The sequence below is a fragment of the Cyrtonyx montezumae genome, unplaced genomic scaffold (genome assembly GCF_038088225.1).
Source record: "Cyrtonyx montezumae isolate F1298 unplaced genomic scaffold, pur_monq_1.0 scaffold_18, whole genome shotgun sequence".
NCBI lineage: Eukaryota > Metazoa > Chordata > Aves > Galliformes > Odontophoridae > Cyrtonyx > Cyrtonyx montezumae.
Window position 1 is genome coordinate 10,771,711 of NW_027071914.1, and position 17,207 is coordinate 10,788,917.

General features: G+C 37.3%; 1 protein-coding gene across 1 annotated transcript in view; it reads left to right on the forward strand.

Moving 5' to 3' along the window:
* CLINT1 (clathrin interactor 1) overlaps nt 1-17,207 on the forward strand; it is a 48,001-nt gene that overhangs the window by 12,605 nt on the left and 18,189 nt on the right. Inside the window, exons 2-5 of the mRNA XM_065734681.1 lie at nt 10,598-10,702; nt 11,346-11,442; nt 12,930-13,038; nt 13,762-13,926. Of these exons, the coding sequence (XP_065590753.1) occupies nt 10,598-10,702; nt 11,346-11,442; nt 12,930-13,038; nt 13,762-13,926 (476 nt within the window). The remainder of the gene's footprint in view (nt 1-10,597; nt 10,703-11,345; nt 11,443-12,929; nt 13,039-13,761; nt 13,927-17,207) is intronic.

Below are 17,207 nucleotides of genomic sequence, written 5' to 3' on the forward strand. Positions count from 1 at the left end.
TGGAATTAGAGAGAGGTTTTAATGGTGCCTGTGTTGAAGGGGATAACTCAAACTGCAAGGATCATTAAGTATGGTCCCATTAAGGAGAGTTGGGTTTTGACACTACTGAAGTGTATATTATTGCATATGTATTGCTCTGTCCACACCAAGCATTCTGCTGGTTGACATATTCAAATCGTATTTAATTCTTTGAACTAAAAAATATTGGATGGTTTTGAAGTTGGTGTGATTGGCAATACCTCAAGCATGCATAGCTGGAGGTTTTCCTTGACCAGTTTGATAACTGTGAGCTACAAGTGTCGTGTGTTCCTTGTGGTGTCAGAAAGCTGTAGGATGGGGGAACATGTTCTGTGCGAGTTGTGAAACAGCAGCTACGCAGACATCAGGATAGCAAAAGCTACTTTTAAGAAGGGCTCATCAAAGACAGGTGTACCTTCAGAGGGTTGTATTAAGGCAATACTGGCACAACTCTTGATACACTGAAAGTTAGAGGTTTATTGGAAGTAGGAGACAAACAGCTGTGCAGTGGCCTCTGCTGAAGACACCTTGGGGGTGGAATGTCATAAGAAGTTACTGATTTAGTTTTTACTTATTTTGTTCCCCATTCCAATTTAAGATCACTCTCAAGTTTGTTAAGAGTCAGGAAGTCTGAGGTACAAAGCAAGTTGCATTTTTCCTAGTTGGCTGTCCCACCTTGAGTGCAACTACAACTTGCTTACTGTTGGAAAACTGCTGCCACCATTTATTTCTGATCCTGATGTAAGGTTAAGACCTGGATTTTCTTGTAGATGCTGCTCTCACAACAGTAACGTTTTATGCAACAGTCATTAAAGCTCACTGGGTGGGAGTACTTCGGAGTCTCCGTGTCTGTCAAGGATTTCTGTACACACTAAAGCAATTTGGCTGTGAGCTTGGAAATGTTATCTTAATACTCTGTGCTTGCAAAGAGAGCAGTAGCATTAGATATCCTGCTCAAGTGGAGTCTTATGCAGTGTGCCACAAATACCTGGAAGGAGCTTTTAATTTTCACAGAAAGTTTCTCCTAAGTTATATGAATGTAAGCACTAGAAAACACCATGGATTGGAAGCTGTAAATTAGGTTGAAGTCTAATTGTTATAATTTTTCTCAGAAAATAATAGCTTTTTATTTTTGTGTTGTAGTTGAATCTAGCCATGTTTGTTGGGGTTTACATTTTTGTACTGCTCTTTTACTCATGTAAAGTGCACTGACTCTACAGAAAATCAATCATAAATGCTTCTCTTGCTCTTGGTATTACTTTATGAAACGTGTTTTCACAAATCATATGAGCTGGTTGGATCACTTCTGTGGAAAAAAAAATGCAGCACCTGACTGAAAATGAGGTGCGGTTTTTGCTCTTGAAGGAGGAGCAATCTGATTGGATTCTGTGAAGAAATGCAGTTGACTTGAAAATATTTTTATAACTGTTGCAGATTGCTTGTTGCAAAGGAAAAAACTGAAGTGTAGGAAGCAGACAAGATGTGCGTGTGAGCAAAAATAACTGTAGCAGTGCAGTTACAAATTGCATATGGAAATATCTTTAGTTCTGCAGTTACACAGTTACCCAAGTTCTGTCATTCCACTTTTTTTTTCTTTCAACTCTATGGCTGCTATTATTTAAGAATAATGCATTGAACTTTGAAAATCCACAGTAGTAGGGCCTATAAATCTGATAAGCCAAGTGTGTGCTCATCGGAGTGCAAGGAGACAGGAAATCTGTAAAACTTGCAAAGGGATGTGCTGCCATCTGAATGCAGAAGCGTTTGTGTTAGCAAGTAACTCTCCTCCTGTGAAATGCCTGAAAGGCAGCTCTTTTCACTTGTTTGTGAAATTGGTTTTCATGCTTAAGGTGAATCTCATTTGTCGTAAGAATGATGTAGGTGTAATTTTACTCTAATTTCAACTAAGATATGAACCTAATACTAATGCTGAAGAGCACTTTTTTAACACTGTGGTATTATTGCCACTGTAAGGTTAAAGGCAGCTTTTTGATTAATTTTAACTTTTTAATAAAGAAGATGTTTGAATGGGGTAGTACATTAAATGAGAACACGTGCAAGTGTTTCAAAATGTAACTGTGGAAATGTGCACTTAAAGTGAAGATGTCTCATCGATGAAGGTTAGATGTGAACTGAAGAATGTGATGTAGGTGTTTGGAACTAAAATCCCCTGAAGAATGGAGAAATACAAGAATAGAGCTGGTCTGTAGGTAAGAAGATACTTTGTGTAGGGGTGGTACAAGACCACAGTTGGTGGTATTATCATGTCAGAATCCTCAGCAAATTGGAGGAATAATGCATGCTGCTGCTCTGTAGTTGTTGACAAATTACAGTATTTAAAGCAGCTGTGTATCTGCTGGTGTAAGCCACAAAGGGATGGTTTCATATAAAAATGCAGAAGTATTAACACAACACTGGAGGGAATCCATAATAGGAGGGATGAAATCAGCCTTAAATTAAGGGGCAGAAGCGTTCATTCCTTGCACAAGTATGCTTTAAAGCTACCATGTAATTGGTTGCTTCACATTCCCAACATCTGTAAAAGCTACTCCAGCAATAGCTTAGCAATTATACAAAACATTAAGAATATAGCAGGCTGCAATTGGTAACTTCTGCAGAAAGCTTCATCTATGTTATGGTGGTTTCTGTAAATGATGAAGCTGTGCTCTAGCAGGATTCAATTTGGTTCTTAAAGTCACTGTCCTTTTTGAAAGAGTGTTTCTGTGGTGGATTTGGGGTTATCTTGTTTACACGGTAGTCTTTTGTGATTAGCAGTTGTAAGGCACAGGAAATAGCTTTATAGTTCCTTCCTCCCTCAAGTCGTAATTCATTCGTGGCCATCAGGATGTTTTTCTTGGCTCATCTCTTTCTGTGCAGTTTGTCTTGCACATCTGCCACATAAATTATGAAACTTAACTTGAAAAGCTGGAAATGTATTTCAGATCGTACTGTAACGAAGATGGTAGTGTTGGTCAAAAAGAGCATAATTGCTGGTTGCATGGAAGGTCTGTAATATCCAGTATTCCTGTACCGTGTTGTCTGGTGCCTTTAGTGCTTCTAAGGAGTGGTTTGTAGTGCTTCTAAGGAGTGGTTTAAAAATAAGGAACTTAAATGGTCAAGTATCATCTCATGTCGAGCTGTTACCTTTGTGTAACCTGAGGCATTTCACCAGGCGTTTCAGCAGATGGATACCCATCTGTTTCTTCATTGAATGTGGACTGCTGGCTTCGTCTTTGAGATCCATATGTTTCATCTGCAAGGCTCTAAATCTAAGCTGCTTGTTTTATAACAAAAGTGACATTACTGACAGGAGCAAAATGAAAATGCATTAAGTTCACTGTGTGTTTTTGCATTTGTCTTCACCAAGGAAAGACGGAGATACTGGCTCACGTCTAAGTTCACACCATCTTTATTCAGAGAGTGGGTAGCATCTTTTTCCTGAGTAACTGCTAGCAACACTAGGTGCATCAATTCCTGAATGACTATTATGTTTGGGAAAATGAAGTTGAAAGTTACTTGAAACTCATGTTTGGATCAGCAGTCCAATGTAATCCCTCAGTCTGGAGGAAGAGGTGCCAGCAGAGCTGCCCTTTCCAGGGCTGTTCCCTGCAGGGTGTGCTGGGGCCCCGAGCAGGTCAGGAGGCAGTACTGTGAGGATCACCATCTTTTATTCATATTATCTATTCCAGTGTTCTTCTGAAAGTATTTCATGCCCAGATGGATAAATATTGAATAATTTTTTTTAATTGATAAATAAAAGTGCTTCTGGAAACTTAATTAACAATTTAATAGGTGGTGAGATTCTAGCACTTGGGCTTGGAGAAGACAACCTGTACTCTGAGGAGCCACGTAGCTCTATTTTACTGTGAACTCAGTTGAGATTAACTTCCTAACTTGTGTTAAGAAAGGAACATTGAATAGGAAGGTAACTTTTCAACACTCTTAGGCCTTTCATCTCTTTCTACTTCTGCTGCATTGGAACCTTTTAATTTAGATATTAAAATTAGTTCAGGTGGATGACTCAGAGAAGATGACTGGTGGGGACAGGAAAGTTCCCTTCCCTCCAGAAGCTGCCTTGTAATGCCTCCCCTCCATAGTGCATGGGGGTCTTCTAGATAGTGAAGTATTGGGAAAATGCCACTGGGGGTCTGTCATATCATGTCTCCAAATGTTCAGTATTCACTTTGTATGTTTTATAGAGCATACATTCATTCTTTAAAACAACCAAATATGGATGATACCATCTCAAACATATGTGTTTTCACGCTCTGTACTGCTCTTTTCTGAAAACATTTGAAAATCTCTCTAGATAATATCCCCAAAACAAACACCATGGATTAGATGAGTGGCTCGTGGGTTCTTATCTGGACTTGTGGGAAACTACTAGCTTTGCAACTGCGAATGGAGCAGACAAGCCAGCATGTTAGGAGGAAATAAGCTGCTGAAGACAAAATTGGTATTTCAACTGTAGGAGCAGTGTGTCAGCTCGGCCTCCAGATTTAAGTTACTGCTGCCTTTGTTCAGAGGATTTTTTCTGTTGAGATTGCCACCGTTCTGGTAGCAAACCATCCACATGAGAAAGCACTCGTTTTTGTGTATTTCACCAGAAAGACCATTGCAGTATTTAGGTAGAGAAGCACAGTGGCTAGATGAGCACTGTGTATATTCTTAATTGGATTTAAAGTAGACTTTCCATATTGTAATTTAAGGACTTCTTAACTATTTATTTTTCAGATACCATCCTTTTTTGGTTTTACAATGCAATCTAGTTATTTTTAAATCCATAGAGCTGATGGGACACAATCTTACTGAATTTTGGAATGTAGACTTCCAAACTGTTATGTAAAAATGCTCCTTTTCTATGTCACCCAGTGAGGTGGTGGGATTTTATTCTGAGTCAGCAACAGCTGTTCTGTCATGGAGCAGTTTGAAGTTTGCTGTGTTTTTACTTACTGTATAAATAAGAGGAGATGTGCAGAAGACTTCCTAAAAATAAAGAAGCTGCTAACAAAATTACAGAAATAATGAGATTAAGGTATTATTGTACGAGGCTGCCTATTATAAGGATAATGCTGCTGAACACCTAGTTACTTAAAAGGTAACGTTGTGATGTTTGTTTGCTATTGGAATAACACAAGTTTGAAGTATTTTTTTCTTGCAGGATTTTGTTACTGTATGAAACAGTACAGTACTGTGCAATACCAGCTTCTGCTGCCCTGCGTTCATATAGATCCTTCCCTATCAGACATTTTTCTTTAAAAGATAGCAATACCGAAGGAAATCTATTTGTTTGAATAGCAGTAATGTTTCAACTGTATGTATGATAGTCATGTGTGTAATACATTTATTTTTTTCCCCCACGTTTTGTCTTTAAGCAGATATTTTCAGAATAGTCTCATTGGAAACTGTTAATGGTGGTAAAATGTAGAAAGTTTCTCATCTCAGCTTTTAGTATTTTAGTGTTCCCAGTTGTAAAATTAAAAAAAAGGAAAACAGAAGGTGCATAATCCAGTGATGTCCTTGGAGTAATAGTTAAAGGCATAATATTATGCACACAGGAGTTCCGTGTATACATGATATTGTAATTGGTTTGAAATATACATTGAAAAAAAATTTAACTATGTAACCAGGTTTTTCATTCCTGCTGCTGGCTCCCTCTGCACAGTGGGCAGCTTCCCAGAGGTCTGGGAAGTGTTTCTAATTAGGCCTACCCTGTCCGATCCAATACCTTTATCATCACTATAAAGAAACTGTTGTAATATACCCTCTCTGTGACTTCTGTTTATTTTAGTTTTCACGAGATTAGACATGGCATTTCACAAATCTTCTGTGGATCTTATGTCCAGAATGGTGCTTGTGTCCTCAGTGACACCACCCACATCAATAGCAACTCTAATCCTAATGGTGCTTTAATGGAGTGGTCTGACTTGTGCCCCAGGGCATAGTCAAAGCTTTTAAGTTTGAGGCAGAAACGTTGACTAAGATCTGTTAGTCTTTCTGATTCCTTAATATGTGCTAAAGCAAGTTCCATTCTGAATAGATGTGTATAATTCTTTCACTACATTTAATATATTAAAGACATTATTTTCTCATGGTGCTTGTTTTCTCTATTGGAAGTTTCCTATGCAAGTGCTGTTTGAAGGCTGCAACATGTTAAGAAACAGTGCTACCTGAGCCCTGAATATAACATGCAAGGGCTACATGGCACTTGAAGCTCTGAAACAACAGTAAGCTGCCTTAATGAGCTATCATTTCATGCAGGGTGTTGAGGGAACGGTGCCACTGACTGTGGAAAAAAAACCTGGAAGATGTAGGAAAGGTTGGGGATGGACATACCGAACTGTAAAGAGTTCTTCAGGGAAGAAGGCTGTGGGCACTGAATTTTGAACCCTTACTGATGCTGCTGCATCTAAGCTCCTAACCATGTTGAATGGAGTGAGCAAAGACAAAAATTGTTGCATCTTTCTTTAGCAGGTTTGCTGGAAGTGTGTATGCATCACTGTTAAAGCCTTTATTATTTGTTCAAGGGTGAACGTTAGGGTTCGGTGGCTCATTTTAGAGTAGAGGTTAGCAAAGGAAATAGATTTGTTTCTCTGCATGTAACTTTTCAGGGTTGAACTCATCCACTCCTGGGGCTTCTTCCACTTCTTTGACTGATTTTTCAGAGCCTTGCATTTCCACAGCAGAGTTTCCAAAGCATTCCTCGTTCAAAGTGTCTGATATAGACAGAGAGGTTTTATTATTTCCGGCGTAGAACCAGCAGTGACTGTGGGAGATGGCTATTCCAGGCACAATGAAACTGCGTGAGATGTTTCCAGTTGTAAGCTATATGACTAGGAATGCCACAGTTATCTTTATATAGTACTTCATAAGCAGAGGTAATCCGTCAGATAACTGAGCTGAGCAGTTGCAGCAAATGAATCTGTAGAGAATACCTCCTGGTCCAAAACCTCACTGGAGCAAATCATTAATTCATAATATAGTGCTGATCCATTACCAAGAGCAGTAATATTACTCTTCCCCACTAATATTGTCTCACTGAGCATTTGATTAGCTTGGTTTGTGCATTCCTGTATAAGATGTGAACTCTAGCAGAGTCGCCAGGATGCAGCTCAGAGCTTTGTGCTGGAGTACGTGTGAATCCAGAAGAAGCTTTCTGCCAGAGCATCACTTACTGGTGTCTGTTTATGGCCACATCATGGGTTACTTTCCCTGCCCACTGATACGGGAGGACACCCTTTTTACAGTTTGCCTTTTGTATGTCATCCTGCAGAGTGTTCCCGCAGTCTGTTGGGCTGTATGTACAAGCTGGCTGTCCACAAGCTGTATTTCCTTCACATGTGTCAAAGAGTATTGCACAGAGGATAATCTAAGACCTGTAGGATTTTTCTTATGCCTGAAAGCTGAAGTGCTTTTCAAACCCTTGCAAGTAGAAAAGTTGAAGTGGCAGACAATTTTTTTTCATGGACCTCGTTTTTTATATTTTATTTTATTTATTATTTTATATTTTTTGGTACAGGACTTTTTGTTAGGGAGGGTAAGAAGGCAAGCAAGAAGAACATCAACTGAATGTTATCCTCTGCCTCAAATTGTGCATTTAAAGTGACTCCTTTTTTTCTTGTTTTCTTTTTTTTTAATTTGTATTTTAGACTACTGTAGCATCCAGATGCCAACTTTATCTCAATTTACAAATCTCACTACATAGCTTAGAAAAAAAAATGTAGCTCCTGGATCCTTCAAGAGATTTTTCTTTGAAAAGTGCAGGCAAAAACTTGGGCATTGTATGTTTGGGCTGTTTTATCAATGGTGCATCTGTTTGGTTTCAGAGTACGTTAAGATACAGTCTGTAAGATGCATGGAATGCTCTATTGTGGTTTTTTGGTTTTTGGTTTGTTTTTTTTGTTGTTTTTGAAGAAGTGATGTCTCATTGTCTGATGCAGTCAGAGATGATCAAAAATTTATAGCTATTACCTGTTGCTTTTCAATGGCAACGTGCATTTGTTCATGCAGAGAAGCTGAGTCTCAGGTGAGGATACCTACTCAGTGTTGCTGTAATTGGTAGATAGAAACATTTAAAGTCGAGCATTCTCTTGTGAGAAGTGCAGAAACGAACTTTTGCTTGGCTTCACCGAGCTCATTGCGTCATACAGGTGCTTGTTGAGGGATTCCAGTTGTTCAGGGTTTCAGTTCACAGTTGTGTCTAAATCCAAAGCTGCTCCTGAAGGATGTGTTAAACACTGGCTGCTCTAGGTTACCCTGTCAGTCCACGCGATCCGGCACAATTCCCTGGAAGCCACCCAGTGTAAACTAATCAGAGAGCCCCCCCTGGTGTTGGAGAGTGTCCTCGGTTATTAAATTGATATAAATCACAGGAAGTCTTGGCAATCAAGCTAGTCACTTTTTCCCTTCACATCTGGACATAAATTATTTATTTTTTGTGGCAGAGGTCACAGGAATCATGGGTAGGGCATGGAACGAGGGCCATAGAAAACATGGGAAAGGAAGAATAAAACTATATTTCCACCTTTTTAGAAGTGGTTATTTTTAAGTGACCTGGAACGATGCCAAACTACACAACTTTTTTTTTTCCTTTACATTTGCTGCTGAATTAAACACGGCTTAAGGATGCTTTGTTTTGGAATGCTTTGTGCCATTACATCTCGTCTTGACGTTTACCAAGGAGTTTTCTCAACAATAACTGATGATTTTAGAAACAGAGCTTTTTTTCCCCAGTTTAGTCAGTTTTAAGTGCACCTTCTTTTTTTCTTCTTTTGTTACCAGATTTCACCTGGTTCCCTTTTATTCCCTCTGTGCTCTTCCATACCTCACGCTGCCGTTCCTTTACAGCTAGTTTGCATCTTGTCATGCATTTTTCAATCTCAAATGTTTTACTCTTAAGAAATGAAGGAAATGCTCAACTTTATGCTCTTTCACCCACCCACCCCCAGCTCCTCATCACCTCTCAAACAAGGCTTACGGAGGGGTTATAAAAACAAACAGAACCTTTCCATTCAGCTCCCTGGCTTGCCTTGCTCAGGACAAGGGAGCTAGTGTGTTTGGAGGCTGTGCAGCTCTGGAGCCTCTAGCTTTATGTTGTGGCTTTCTTGTTTGTTTTTTCTTTTTTTTTGTTTTGGGGGGGGAGAAATAAAGTTGTATTAGTTTGCATTTGTATGTACGGCAAAGAAAAATGTCAAAAACAGGAACTTGAAGTGTGTTCAGTGTAAATGAATTTGTAAAGCCTTAATTGCTGTTGTTCATACCTACTGCTGTGTTCCTGCGTGCTGTTTTAAATACAGATGGGTTCTGTGAGCTTGCTGATTATTTATTCAGTCATGTAACTTACGTTCTCTTCCGACACAAAGTTGAATAAAATCATCCATCAGAATCTGACAGCAGGAATTCTCATGCTGAGAGTCCAAGCTCAACTCCAGGAATCTTATTCTGTTTCAACAGTTACCTTCTGTGTGCCCTTTTGGACTTAAGGGAATCTCGTTCTTGTTTCTGCTGTCTGTCCCAAGACCTTTGCTGTCTTTATGCCAAGTAAAACTGAATGTACTGACTCCTACATGGACAGAGGGATAACTAGTAATCGTCTTGATTTTTCTTCTTGTCCTTTCAAGACTGGGGGGGTGGGATGGACCGTATTAAATAATGAACATCTCCTCAACATTGTATTATAATATCACAGTATTACATGAATGGTGTGTATGTGGAACGGAGTATCATCTTGCAGGAGTAGCTTCCAAAACCAACTGCACAATGTGCTTTAACTACATTTTCAAACTTTTCTTCAGTGTGTGTACATACATAACCTGTAAGTTTTTCGGATATGCTGCAAAGAATGCAAGGAAAACAGGCTACTAACTGCCTATCAAAAACTGTTGTATAGCTTGTATGGAAAAAAAAAAAAGGTTTTTTTTTCCAAGTTACTTTTTTCTATGAACTCTCATAAAGGTTGCTTGAGTTCTTTATAATCTTTGCATTGCTGTAATTGTAAAACAGCTTTTCTTCTTTTTGTTTTCCCTTGAGTAAATATTAGGTAGAAAACAGACTCTGGTGAATCTCATCTCTACTGTGGTCCTCCATTGGAGTGTTGTTTTAGGGTTTTGTTTCTGGTTTTTGTTTCTAACACCTGTTTGGTGCTGATACTTGAGTTTCTCATAGCACTCATCATTCATAAAACCTGCTGCCGATTGAGTTGTAAAGCTGCTTGTGAATAAACACATCATACAAATCTCTGAGCAAACCATTTCTAGTCAGGGAAGCTATCACCTTTGACTGTAGTGGCTTAGTTTGGATTTTGATTTGACTAAAAGCCATTTTTACTGGACTGAATCTAGCTGTAATGTAATCCATAGTTTCTCATCTATATTTGTGAAGACTAATCGAATAGTAAAACCTTAAAGATAACATAAATGTGTTGTATAGTGTCCTCAGGATAACTTCCGCATTAAAGATGTTTTTTCCCACCCTGTAGAGGTATCTCATTAAGGTACCCACTAGTATCATTATTAAGTTTTCATGTGTTTCTCAGTTTTGATGGTAATCGTTGTGTGTGTTAATTTTTTTTCCTTTGCAGCACCAATGTGGTTATGAATTATTCAGAAATAGAGTCTAAGGTTCGAGAAGCAACCAATGATGATCCATGGGGACCTTCAGGGCAACTCATGGGAGAGATTGCCAAGTAAGTGATAATTTGAGTCAGTGATGAAGAAAGGCACATTTTATAGCAGGATGTGAAATTTGCTGTTAAATGAACTCTGTGGTGTGCTGACTGATAATACTGGAGGGTTGCTGTATATACAGTCCTATTTTTTAAACACAATTTTTTTTCTGTGTATAATCTTGTAACGTGTTGGAAACTGTCAAGCAGAGAACACAGTCAAATTATTTTTGAAACACTATATTTTACATATGTAACCTCAGCAGATCTGAATTTTTTGAGTGCTTGTTTTCAAACTGCTTTTTGTGACTATCTGAATATAGCAAAACTGGTCAAATTCTTTTTTGAACTTTTCTGCCAAAAGTAGCTTGTAAGTTACGTGTTTGGCTAGTTGATGCTGTGGTTTATTAGGGTATTTTTTTTCTTTATAAAATGCATTCTTTTGCTGCCTTAGATTTGTAGGTTTTTTTCTTCATTTGTAGTCCTGCAATGTAAATTACTTCTACATGACTAAGAATAAGAGCTTTTTCTTTCTTTTAAAGCTGTCAAACTCGAATGGGTTTAGATCAAGCCTGCCATCTACTGTCAATGCTGAGACTTAACAAGCTATTATGGCAAGCCACTGAGAATAAAATTTCTTTGCTCCTTTTGTTTAATTTCTTAGGGCAACATTTATGTATGAACAATTTCCAGAACTTATGAACATGCTTTGGACTCGCATGCTGAAAGACAATAAGAAGAACTGGAGGAGAGTTTATAAGGTGTGTATTTTCATGAATACTCTAAGTATTCAGGATTTTGTATTTGTCTACAAAGGATATAAGTGTAACACTGTGATTTAGTGTCTTGTTTAGATATCACTTACTCTGATACCAGCCTATAATTTCTTTCCTAACTCTCTGCTTAATTCTATTGCAAGAGTCAGATTTCTTTTAAAGGAAAAGTAAATATCTGCTTTTAGAAATGTCACTGAGTGTAATAGTGTAATTACATTTTTCTAGTGTTCAAGTATTGGAGTAGTATTCTCATTTTTAATCTAATCAAGGGAATTGTTACTGTGCTACAAGAGGAGATGATCAATTATTATGCTATCAAGACAACCTTCTTGTAGGAATTCAAAAAAACTGAAATAAGGTTAAAATGTAATCTTAATTGTATGACTTTGTAATCCTGTAAGTGGTGGTTTTGCTTTGAGTGAAGGTAACTTTGTTCTTGTTGTATGAGGGTATGTCCTACTTGCATTTTGGAAATAGAACTGAAAATCATTTGCATTTTTTCTTGTCTTTGGCTAATTAGCATGGTAGGGAAACTTTTTGCTTAAGAATATCATGCTGCACTTAAAGTGGTGTTCAGTGTTCACTGAATTATGCAAATATAACCTCATTTTTTTTTTTTTGGAACTGATGTATTAAACTAGCTTATATTTTGTTGATGCCTGGGTTGGAACAAGGCAATTAATTCTAAGGCATAGTTTGTGCTTTTCACAGGTGCTTGATGTTTTGTATTCATAGTAATTGTTTTCCCTGAAGTACAATATAAATTAATATTTAATGCTATCACACATAACTACTTAATGTTATAAAGACTGCTTGGAATTGCTTATCAGGTTTGGATAGGTTGGAATATAATGATAGTTTTTAGCTGTTAAAGGCACTACTTTAAAGTGTTTTTTTTCCCCAGATAGAAATCCTAAACTTAAAAAACTGCAATTAAAGTACTACTTAAACTTCATTTGTTTTGTAACTTTCTGAGATTTGTCCTGAAATGTGTTCTGAATACCCACTGCGTCCAGCACGAGGCTGCTTATTCTGTAGGAGTTACTTTTCAGTGAAAACTATTGGAAACTGTGACTGAGAAGCAAAAGAAAATGTTTCATTTTGAAGAGTTTTTTTTTCCTCTTACATTTCTCTGCTGTATTTTAAAACATGCAGTTGCTGATAAAAGCAACTAACTTGTGATTTGGTAACAATAAATAATAGTTTAACAAATGCAGTTTTGATATCCTAAAGAGCAAAAGGGTGTGTGTTTGGAAGAGGGGGAGGGAGGAGGGGAAAAAGACATTGGCTTTTTGCTTTCATTTTTCTCTGTAGGTGAGTCCATATGATAAGCATTTATATATAAGAGGAACAACTTATTACTTAATAGTTTTTGTGGGGCAGATTTGGATTTCATTTTTTTGTTTTCTTAAAAAATAAAATAAAATTGAGCTTTTGTTCATGCAATCATACGGTGCTTTGTATTTTTATAGTCTTTGCTGCTCCTAGCTTACCTCATAAGGAACGGATCAGAGCGTGTTGTTACAAGTGCCAGAGAACACATTTATGATTTGCGATCCCTGGAAAATTACCACTTTGTAGGTGAGCAATAGAAAAATCTTATAAGCAAATTAAAACAGTAGTTGGAGTTGTCAGTCACCTGAACCAGCTTAGAAGCTTCCCCAGTCTAATTAGAATGTGACTGTTGCCAGTTGTGTGAAGAGTGCAGAATCCAAGACGTGGGACCCTAGAGTATTAATTAGTGAAGACAAGAACTTGCAGAAAAGACTGGCTAATAACAACAGAACCAACACAACATGAGTGTTCGGGTTTTTATTAAAATATGCACTAGAGACTGGTCCCCTGTGGTGTCCGTAAAGGAATAGCTTTAATCATACGGGAAGAAAAGGTTAGAGCTCCAAAACACACACATCTGTTTGAAGCTAGGGCTTTTTCCTCCCACCAAATAATATTTACAGTGCAAAGGCAGCAAGGCCAATGTGTGTTTTGAATGTGAAAAAGGCTGGGAAAGGAGCATGTTTAGCTTGTAGTACACCCAACTGAAAGTGCTTTTTCAAAAATTGAGTTTTGCAATATGAGTGAGTTCTTGCAATTAAAGTTGCAAAAGCTGCACCGAAAAGACTGAGCCAAAAAGGTTTTTGTTCTGGGAGGGTTCAAATATTCCATGGAAAATATAATTTCTATTAATCATCGTTCTATTCGTTCTATTTATTGTAGTTTGTGAAGTTTGCTATTACTGTCAAATTTATTTTCTTACTTCTCCCCCTTCTCTTGCACACTCCTTTTCCTGCAATACCTATACAGATGAAAATGGCAAGGACCAGGGTATAAATATACGCCAGAAGGTAAAAGAAATGGTTGAATTTGCACAAGATGATGATCGACTTCGGGAAGAAAGGAAGAAAGCAAAGAAGAACAAAGACAAATACATTGGTGTCTCTTCGGACAGCGTAGGAGGGTTCCGATATAGTGAGTACTATTGAGGATTTGCTGGTCAAGAGTTGACAGTCTAGATTTTTAACTTGCTTTAAATATGCAGGGAAAAATCCCAAATAATTACTAAGGTATTTCTAAGATGCTCTTTTAGGTGTTGTTTTTTTCTTTATATTTCTTTAACTGTTACTGTTCGTACTATTAAGTAAATCTTGCACTTCTTTCCCCCACATATAAATCTAAATTAAGTACTTGAAAAACCTATTTTTTTTTTTTGTTGGCAGATTATTCAGTTTTCGAGTGAGTTTTCAGGTAAATAAGCTAACTAAAAACTTACAAGTGTCATTGATGTACTGGCTAAGCCAAAACTTAGCTGTTTTGTTTTCACCTTTAGATGGAGTCTCGCTGAGAAATGAATACTGCTGTAGCAGAAGTAGATAAGTCAGAGTTTCTTACTGTTACTGTAATAAGAGGAAAAAAAAGTGATACTTTCTATCTCCCATAGGACAAGAATACTGTTTTTCCTACTTTCTGCCACCCTTCTTTAGAGCCATTGTTTAATTGAATTTAGGGCTTTCAGGACAGTGCCACTGTTTTGGTGAAACAATGGAGGTGCTGTTACACCATTAGACTTGTTGATTCCCAAGTAATTCTGTTTAGACATTTGAGAAATAACTGGATTATCTACATGGATTCTAATGTCTGTCAGATCTGATTTCTAAATACGTGTACCATGTATATTGTAGAGCTTATCTATCAAGAGTTTATCAAGTCACTGTCTCAGTGTTTTTAAAACCTTGTTTGATTAGTAATGTTGGTCCCATATGCTTTTCAGGGGAAGACTCCCAGAGGCAATACACAATTTGCTTTATGTAGATCTATTAAGCTTATATAGGATTTTGGCTGTAGAAGATGAAATGCCATCAATTTGTTTTTGTTTAGAGAGTACACCCTTCTGTGTAACAACATTGATTAGATAAAGGCACACAACTGATACACTGTTTTCTTACCTAGTCCAAGTGTGTAGCTTCCTTCTTGCTCCCCAGTCCCTGCTGTAATGTGTAGCAAGGATCTGAGCTTGAACCTGCTTTCTATGTATGAAGTGTCCCACCATGTCATCCATTATTTAGCTGTCAGTCTTAAAATGTTCATCTTATTTTCTTTGGCACAGGTAGATTCTTGGGTTCTTTTTTAAGGGATGAGTCCCCATGTCACAATGATACAAGCCTTTGCTTTGCTAAGATCAGTGACTTCTTTGAGAGAAGGGTTTGGTATGTGATACACATGAGTAGGAACTGTACACGGCCTATACTTAAACTGCTACTCTTCAGTGCTTTCCTTTTTTTTTTTCTCCTCTTGTGCTCTATTATTTCTGACAAGTTACTTCCCTGTGTTCCTCTATTCTCCCTTTTCCTCATATGCAGAGTAGATGGAAATCTCCATCTCGGTGGCAGGATGTCTTTATTATATTCTTACAGGCTGTTGCTACTAGCTTGGAACTCTGCTGGTTCTCTTTAAGAAATGCTTATGAGTCACTGCATCTGTACTTCAAGTACATGCTCCTCTATCTATTCTCTCTGTGCTTTTCTTTTGACTTGCTCTGAGCAGAGTCGTGATCCATCTCTGTATGCTGGGTAGAATTTTTTTTCCCCTATATATCTTTAAGGTATCATTCAAGTTTTTGAGTTCAGAGGGCTATCTCCTTTTGTCATATATTCCGTTGTTATGATAAAGGATTTTTAATTTTCCTCTCATTTGTTAAGTAAAGTCCTTAGAAATCTTTCATGCTGCACAAAACAAGTTTTCTTTCCCAGGTCAGACTTAGAACCTAAAAAAAACCTAGTTAAATAGAAAATGCTTGTATTTTCACAGTTCTCCTTAGTTCTTTTTGTCCTGAAAATTCTTCTTTCTTTATTTTAAAATTCCTATTGCACAAGGAAACCTTTTAATGGAACCTACTTTAAAATGCTTGGGAGCTTGACATAAGCTGAAATAAGGCCGTTTCTCTCTTGTGCAAAATTTAACAGTAGTATTGCTGTTTCTTACAATTTCTTCTCCAGTGATAGAGATCCCACTGAGTATCTGGCTGATTTCTATCAATCACTCAACTTTGAACAAATTTGTCTGTCCTTTATGGATCTAAACAAAATACGATTGGTGACATGCTTTTATTTCTTTGATAAGAAAATGTATCCTCTGGTATATAGTATTACTGAACAGATATATCTAAATTCTGCACCTTGTTGAGTTGGAATCCATCATTTTCCTTTTATTAAAGATGGCTTAATTGAATATGTCTTGAACATTACCAAAGCTACAATTTAATTTGTGCTAACCTGAAGTAATGAATTTTTCATCATTCTTCCTTTCTTCTCTTTAGTCTTACTCAGCTTTAGCAATAAAATTAATATTTTTCAATAGTACAAAAAAAAAAAAAACAAACAACCAGCCCTTTATTCATGTGTGATGGTCCTAAATAAAAAAATGCTTATGTTTGAAAGTTTTGTCTAGAAACTGAGCTATGCTGGGTTGTTCTGTATGCACTAGCTAGCAAAGCATGGTGTGGTTCTGAGAGGTTAAGTCTTTGTTACACTTTAAATGCTCTTTTTCTTGTAATTTAAACGCAATTTGTCTAGGTGTGTTTAAGTCTAGGCTTAGGTTCTTTTACAAAATGCTCTTAATCAGATTGTGTAGCAAATGAACTCATTTCATGTAAAACTGCCAGCTGTCTTTAAGCTCTCACTATGGAGATCTCAGTTACTTGAATAGAAAGGGATGAATTTTCTGAGTGCTCAGTAAATACCAGGGTACTCTGTGGCTGAGGAAAAGATGAGTTGCTTTACAGACTCTTATTTTTCATCTCTTAAAAAATTTTTATTTAAATGATGAGCATAGAAAAGAAAGAACAAAGTTACTGTGCATTTCACACTTGTCTTTCAATATTTTGGTACAGTGCTTTTATCTGTTCTTGAATGTCAGCATATAAAAACCTTTGATTTACCTCTGTTAGCACACAGGTTGGCCCAGGATGAATTATCATGCGTTAAGTGACTGTTACGAAGCTAGCATATCCCATTTCTGATAAGCTGCTTATGCAGCCAGGGTTGGTTGTACCACTTGGTGGTCTCCAGCAGAATCCAATAGCATCCTAATGTGCTGCATAGTATGTTAAGATTGTATGGTTGTCTTAAACAAGTCTTTGATTCTGCATTTCTGGCACTTAATGATGTGTATTACATGCTGTGTCTTGCTGTAAATGTGTTAATTCAGCGTTACAGGAGCTTTCAGTTTGCTTTGAAAATGTGTATGCTTTATGT